Source organism: Hippoglossus hippoglossus, chromosome 15 (genome assembly GCF_009819705.1).
Source record: "Hippoglossus hippoglossus isolate fHipHip1 chromosome 15, fHipHip1.pri, whole genome shotgun sequence".
NCBI classification, from domain to species: Eukaryota; Metazoa; Chordata; class Actinopteri; order Pleuronectiformes; family Pleuronectidae; genus Hippoglossus; species Hippoglossus hippoglossus.
In genome coordinates, this window is record NC_047165.1 from 563,549 (window position 1) to 571,428 (window position 7,880).

At 45.7% G+C, this 7,880-nt stretch overlaps 2 protein-coding genes across 11 annotated transcripts in view; both read right to left on the bottom strand.

Moving 5' to 3' along the window:
• LOC117775752 overlaps positions 1–6,833 on the bottom strand; it is a 27,042-nt gene extending 20,209 nt beyond the window's left edge. For both annotated transcript variants that reach the window (XM_034609158.1, XM_034609159.1), the window contains exons 1-2: positions 6,642–6,833; positions 436–2,994 (exon numbers count right to left, since the gene is read on the bottom strand). In XM_034609158.1, coding sequence (XP_034465049.1) covers positions 436–2,814 — 2,379 coding nt within the window. In that variant the 5' untranslated portion in view covers positions 2,815–2,994; positions 6,642–6,833. The remainder of the gene's footprint in view (positions 1–435; positions 2,995–6,641) is intronic.
• LOC117775755 (nuclear factor NF-kappa-B p100 subunit-like) overlaps positions 1–7,880 on the bottom strand; it is a 55,169-nt gene that overhangs the window by 12,655 nt on the left and 34,634 nt on the right. The window lies entirely within an intron of this gene.

Consider the following 7,880-nt stretch of genomic DNA (forward strand, 5'->3'; position numbering starts at 1 on the left):
TATCGTATCAATTATATTGTTATATTTATGTTATTCTTGTTCTGGTGTTCTAATAACAACAGATGTTTGAACTCAAATATCCCATGAGTCTTTGCTGTAAAGCCCAATGGGACCTAAAGTTAACCAACCAAATAATCTTTGTGGAGTGTTTATACGTTACGTTACGTTACCATTCACGCTGTACAAACTCATTAATCTTAGAATATGGACAGAAAGATGAACAGAGGCTGATGAAACAGAAACTAACTGAATGATGAGGATGAACATATTGTTATCAAGGTAAATATGACATCAGACCATGACTTTAACTTTTATTGTTCAGCTCTGAAGACAGACAGTTAACATCACACCACTCTTTTCAGAGATTCCCACACACACAGGGTTTGGCTGCATTTATATACAACCAAACCCACATCATCCTCCTGTCCAGCCGACCTGCATCCCAGAGCCGGTGTCGGTAGTATCGTGGCTGGACTGGCTCGAGGTTTCAGGGAACAGACTGTCGTTTCTCTCCAGCTGGAAACTGTCTCCCACGCTGCCTGTCACCCCACTGGAGCTCTGAGAAGACGTCCCACCAGCCCCACTGTGATCCTGAACCTCCTCTCTCTGGTCCATGGATATGCCTTCAACTGACCTCTGGTTCCCCTGCACTGACGTTATAACTCCTTTGTTTTCTCTATCAATCCTATGATTCTCCTCCTTGCTTGGAGTGTAAACTTTACAGTTTGTCTGTCTGTAGTCTTGATCACAGAGTTCGTCCCTGTCTTGGACTGGTCCAGTGTCCCTCCACTCCTGGTGCCTGGAGGTCCAGCTCACAGGCAAAGCGTCTGTGTTTTGGCTGGAGAGAAGTCTCCTGCAGAGTTCAGGTGATCTATCAAAGAGGTGATCATGCTGCCTCAGCTCCATACCGGGTGCTTTACGGCCTCCAGTGTACTGTGGTGGCTGGTAGCGGTGCAGGGTGGACATGTCTTTACTTAGTGATGAACTCCGTTGTTGCTGTGGGTCTAAAGCTGGAGATTGAGATGTAGTAACTCTGTGCAACCTAGCCTGTAAAGCTGGAGATGCTGAGGAAGAGAGGCCTGTCTGGGACAAGAGGGGGGAGACAAGTCCTGGTCTGGTTTGAGGTATCCGTTTGTCTGTTTCCCATTTGTGGTTCTGGTTGTCCACCCGCAGAGGTTCAGGGGAGACTTGGCCTTGAAGAGAGGCATATGGTTGGGATTCTTTTAGGAATGATGCCACCATCTTGGGACTCTCTGACCTCAGTGACTCAGCTGGAGAAGGTGTTGGCGAGGGAGACCCTCTGCCTGCAAAAGTACTGGACAATTTGGTAGCCTCCATAGCTAACTTACAAGCCACTTCAGCATTTAAGGATGGGGAGACACTTCTCCTGCCAATGACTGCATCCCTGGTTCTGCTACTACAGTGTAATGGTTTGGAGTGACTCTTGCTGGGAAAGGTTGACATATTGTTAGCACAGTACTGTATACTGTCTTTAGCATTATAGCTACTATCAACACAGTGGTGGGAGTTTCCACTTGTTTGGTAGCCACTCCTGCGCTGGTTGCTGGTGGGGGATGTTCTAGATGGGATCTCATGTTGGATGTCTGTGGGTCTCCCCGCAGGTAAAGGTGGATGAAATTTGCTGGACAACCTGGGGCTCTCATCCCCGGTCCATGGCCTCTGAGGCAGGCCATGCGAGTATAAGGTTGAGGTTGGAACCACTGGGTGGGAGGAGTATCCAGTGTGGGCACACAGGTGGTCAGAGGCTGGACTTCTGGGTAATCCATTAACTGCACTACGGCAGATTCCCCGGTCCATCTCCAAGAGCTGGGTCTTGGATGGCAGGGTGTGGGTGCTTCGGGGAAGGACGGGTGACCCCCCCCAGGACCTGCAGCGAGGGGATTGGTAGTGCCGTGGCAGAGTTGGGCTGCAGTTGTCTGGGCCACGACTGCCAAATTGTCGCCGGATTTCTGAGGATCCGAACTCCTCCCAGGCTCTGTAGGTGGCATCTCTGGCTACAGCATCCAGAGTAGCCCTCTGCAGGTAAGGTGAGCCCTGCGTACACTGATTGTGAGACGGCTTGGGGTGATTAGTGTAAGGGTCCCCCAGTGCTGGCTGACCATTGCACCACACTGGGTCACTCAGTCTTTTACGGAGGTGGGCAGGTAGTGTTTGCCCCTCCATTCTATTTAAAGGGTTGTCCAACTCACGCCGGCTTCCCATGCTGTGAACGTTAGCTTTTTCTATGTAGCCATAGGTCACCACAGATGTCCTTCCGTCCTCACCCTCCACCGCCTGGATATCATAGGACCTACGGTTGGTGGTGGGTACAGTCAACTTCCCAGAGGATGTAGAAGATGGAGAGATTGGTAACCTTTCCTGGTAGGGATCCACGTCAGAGGAATGGGCACGTCCCAGTGATCCATGCCGGCCTGGACCGGTCATTCCAGGTGAAATGACCTGGAGTAACTGAGAAAATTCGTCATATAACACATCCTGCCGATGGAACTGGGTGGGAGATCCTGTTGCGTCTGGGTTTTGAAGTTGGAAGCTGACTGAGTGCCTGGACGAGGACTTTGAAGGGGGTAAGCTTTGGGTCCCGCGCCCAGTGTGATGCCGAGTAATTGGTGAAAGATCTGGGCTGCGGTTGGGACTAGAGTGAGTGGAGCTCCTCTGGGAGGGAGGGAGGACATCTTGGCACGAAAGCGTCAGGTGGCTAGTTCCACTATTTCCTCTTTCCAGAACCTGCCCTTCCTCCTCAGCAACAGACCTCACCTCAACGTACAGGTGAAGGACTTTACCTGCCTGGGACATGTTGGCAACTCAGTCACCTCAAAGTCCAGATCTTCCGTTTCCGTGGTCCCTCACTATTTGCACAAAAGGTCCCAGGACCTTCTGGAACCCATGAAAGTATTCATCAAATGTCCTTGATGGGGATCAGAATCTGGACTAGAGATGCTGGTCTATTCTCCATCTGCTTATCGTCTCTTCAACCTGCAGCACAAAGACAAAACAATATTAACATATTAAGTTAATATTATTCCACAGAAGAAAGTAGCTGATTAACTTCTTCCTACCCAAATCCAAGTAAGAATGCTCTTTCTCACACATACACACTTTCAAACTTACATCCGAACCCATAATCTTTCCTGTTGTGTGTTTTGTTGCAGTGTAATTAATGTGAAATTACCTGCTGAGGCTGTAGTTCCAATAACATGGTTCCAGATATCAGATACCAAGGACCTCTTATTTTTTCATCCCAAAATATGTGCAGTAGTAACTGGGGGATTGAGCCCCAGTATCAAAGCTCTTACAACTGCCTGACTCAATCACAAGTGCCCCTCCGTTTTGGCCCTTAAACTGGTTCTCGTGGGCGTTTGAGGTTCCAACAGTCTCTTTGTGGTCAGCCAGAAGGTTTTGGTGAATCCTTTAGAAGATTGTTTTTGTGGAAGATCTAGGTTAGTTGAGAAGATTATAATGATCACTGAGGATGAATGAATCCTTTAAGAGTTTATATTGAAAAGATTCAAGGGAACCTTTAGGATGTTTCAATTGCCCTTTAGGCTTTTTTAGGGAATCTTTAAATGCTCTACGTGTTAATGACGAGTCCAAAACGGATTCTTTAAAAATGTTCTCATAGTAAATAAGAAAATTACATTTGTCCTTTAGGATGTTGATGTTTTCTTTAAGAGGTTCTAGTGGTTCTTGAGGGTATTCTAGAGGTCCAGGCTGTCCAGTCACTGAAGCAGCTTTAGGATAGTTTAGGAGGTTATGAAGGACACTGAGGTTTTAGAAGTCCCTTCAAAGGTTGTAGTGGTCTCTAAAGAAGTTCTAGGGTAAGTGTTCTGATAGGGTTCATAGTGATATGTTAGGAGGTTTATTCCAAACATTTTGCAATCACAAGAATATATGACAAACAGCACTGAAGCGGGAGACAAACTAAGTTTCTTTTCATTCGTAACGATCTGTAAAGAAGTTGGGAATACCAAAAAGTTGCTGTTCTGGTTCTCAGCCTTTCAGACCAGTTGAGTCCTCCTTACCCTCTGATAAGATTAAATACTGTGGTAATTAAAAGTCCATTCATGTCCTTGGCTACCCTCCAACATGGCGGCAGGAATATGTGGGCCAGCAGGCGCCAAGTGACACGTGTGAGTTTGATTTGTCTATTAATAGAAAAGCAGCTTGTAGTGGGCTCAGGTGAGAAACTAGGGCCTTTGTACAAACTGTCTGATCTGCTGAATATAGAAAAAAACCTTCTTTCCTTAGAGTCAAACTGTATTGATTTAATATTATACGGGGGGAATTAATCGTTTTTTCGACTTGGACGACTCTGCATTGGTGCAGAGACAGAGCGATGTCCCGCGGCTGAATAACCAGCGCTGCTTCAGGATCAGGACGGAGTGTCCTCCTCCACTGTCCTGCTGACCTGTGCTACTTTACACTTTAACAATAAACAGACACTTATCAGAAGATATTATGTCCTGAACAGTTCTGATGTTTACTTTCTGTTTGTTGATTAGCTTTAGAGTCTATGACAAGTATTTAAACACATGTGCACGTAGTTCATCTGCTACACACACATCAGGGTTAAAATGACCAGAACGATCGTAATTCATGATCCGACATCGATTAATAACTAAATACATGTGGTTATCAGTTTGTGTGAGCGACAGAGACGAACACACACACACACACACACACACACACACACACACACACACACACACACACACACACACACACACACACACACACACACACACACACACACCCTGCAGATTATCATAAAACAGGTTTTTTTTTTACTTCTTTGTTGCAGAAGAAGCGACGCCCTATTTATCTAGGAACATAAATATGAATTCATCAGGTTTTTATAAAGATCAGTTCAAAGTGAGGATGATTAGAAAACATCAGAGGAGCAGAATCTCTTGTTGACCAGCGGAGTAATGCTCCTCCATGCTGCTAGGGGGAGCCACACTGATACAGTAAAGACTAAAGATGCAGCTCACAAGTCTAAACTGATGAAGTCAAATCAATGTGGAGATCACTGACCACTGTTATAAACTGTTGGAGTCAGATTTTTTAATTAAAAAGCTTATTTTGCAAATGACACACTTGTAATAACAGTCACAGTCTCAAATACTGATTAAAGCACAAACCACGAGGCTCGTGAAGATCTAGTCACAGGGATGAAAAATAAATCATGTATAGCAATAAAATTATTTGCATCGATAATTGTTTTATAATCGAATCACAGACCTCTGAATAGGAATCTAATCTAGAGGAGCCTGGAGATTTCCACCCCTACCATTCACATACACTGGTCATGTGATGTAAACAGGAAGTAGATTGTCTCCTCTGCCTTTGGTTGCTTAGTAACAGAAACTCCTCTGAAGGAGGAGCAGTGATGGTGAAAAGTCAGAGCAGCGATTTCTTTTCTCTGAGCGACGACGAGGTGGAACTGTTACTGACAGGAAGTGTTAGCTTTGTGTTCACCGCTGGTCGTCGAGTCATGTGACTGATGAGAACCAATCAGGAAGAGAACGTGTCATCGTTCACTAAAGTCTCAGTTTCTGTTCAGACTCAAACACAAACCCAGAGTTTTCAAACTGAAACGAGACCAGTTTACACAAGTCTCTGATCCAGAGGCTGGAAAACAAACGTGATTCACTTTTCCGCTGTAAACATCTGTATCTTCCACATCAATGACTTTGTCTGTTGAAGATTTTATCCCATGAAATATCTGAATATTGAGATGAGGAAACGACCAGAGTCCGACTGATCTATCAGTTGACTGATAAAAATCAGCTGAGTCTTTCACATCAGAATCTGTGTTTAGGTTTTGCACTGTTTGAGTTTTATAATGTGTTTGAATCATAGGTTTGTGATATGGTTAGTTTTGTTGGTATTTATAATGCACATGAATTTGCAGCTGGAGGTATGAGCTATACTGAGTGACGACAATTCTATTGAGTTGACATCGGCACTGAAACAAAAATGGCAGAACATAGATAAAGAGGTGTGTTTTGTTGATGAGACAGATTTCAGACGATGCTGAGGCGTTCAGTGAGCCGCTGGTTAATCACCACATCCTCACGTCAGAGTGGGAGGTTTCGACTGTGGAGCTGCAACACTTCATAGATCAACAGAAAATTAACCTGCAAATGTTGGGATCATGTATGAATTGTTTCAGTGTTGTTTTATTCTGAATCCTGTTATTTCTAACTGAGCTTAATGTTCTGATTTCCCTGGATGAAGTCTGGTTATAGAAGCAGCGTCAGACACACCGTCCGACAGGTGGAGGCTGTTATCAGACGTTGAACTCTGTCCTCAGTTTACAGCCTGAATCAAAGTCGCCACCGACGAACCGCAGCACCAAGAAGTCTTCATATAGATCACATGACCACCAGAAAACCAAACGCTCCTGAAACAGCGTCACTCTGCAGCTCACACACACACTGATCAGCCCAGTTAGCCCTACTTTTCCTGGACTCTGCTAATAGGATTCCCCCAACACTCACTGCTCCCTCTCCTCCTCCCCCTCCCAGCATGCACTGCTCAATCCACTCACTCACTCACTCACTCACACACTTATGAAACCAACACAAGTCCAAACAGACACACACACACTGTCACCTTACCTGTGTGTCCTGGAGTCCTCGCCGCTGCAGCAACGTCCCCTGAGTTGCCGTGGTAACCTCCTTTTCCTTCCTCCCTATTTCGTCCCGTCACTCTCTCTCTCTGTTGAGAGTAACCTCGTTTTATCCTCCCTCGCCCTCTTCGCTCTCTCTCTGATGAACACTTGTTGTCTGCAGCAGAACCGGCTCATTGTGGATTTACCGACTCTGCTTGGCTTCTCCTCCTCCTCCTCCTCCTCCTCCTCCGGCTCCTCCTCTTCCTCTTCCTCCTCCTCCTCCTCCCTCCTCCACTTCCGATCTCTATCAATCAGCTGATGTCCGCACCCCCTTCTTCCGGGCACTCTGCCAGCCAATCCCTAGCTCCGTGGCCTGCAGACCTGAGCTCCATCAGCCAATGAGGAGCAGCTCTAACAGATGGCAGCACACAGCTTAGAGGGGTATGTCAGGAGTTGGGGGGGTCAAGGGTCAGCTGACCTGCTCGGACTGGGAGCTGCTTTAAAACAACAACATGCAAAGCTACATCAGAGACACTGATTATTCATCCTGAACTCTGCTGACCCCGCCCCCTGCAGTGATGTCACAGTGACCTGTAGTGAGGCGGGGCCAGACATTGTGACTTCAGCATGACGTGAACTTAAAAGGACCAATCACAACTCTATCTTTCAGCTTCATATGAACTTAATGTTCCAGATTAACTGTTTAACTGACAGAGGGAATTAACACATTTAAAAAAAATAGAATCTGTTAACGACGTCACGTTACCTTCTCAGTTGACGAGCGATGACATTTATCTTTCTGTAATTTAAAGGTAACAACATGTTGAAGTTCCAACACATTCAGTGATATTTTTCATGAATAACTAATTATTGTTCAATAGTCATTTGTGATAAATAAATGAAATGTGTGGTCTTACCCGTCTCAGAGCAGCTTCTTCCACTGACGTCTCTGGATGTTTCACTTCCTCCTTCACCTCAGTTCATTTGATTTGAAGCAGTTCAGATAAATTCAGCCGGTGAACGTCACACTGAGCGTCCTCGCGGTGACGGTTCAGTTCTGATTGCTCGTTCCAGGTTGATAAAAAACCCACGACTTATAAACCTTGTTTTCTCCGATCACTCTTTTCTCAGGTGACTTAATTATTAAAAATTACAAGCTGACAGTCTGCATCAGACTGAGCTTGTGTTGCGATCGTCTGAAACAATCTGAAACGCTACAGAAATGAGGCGTCACGTGGTGCAGTGG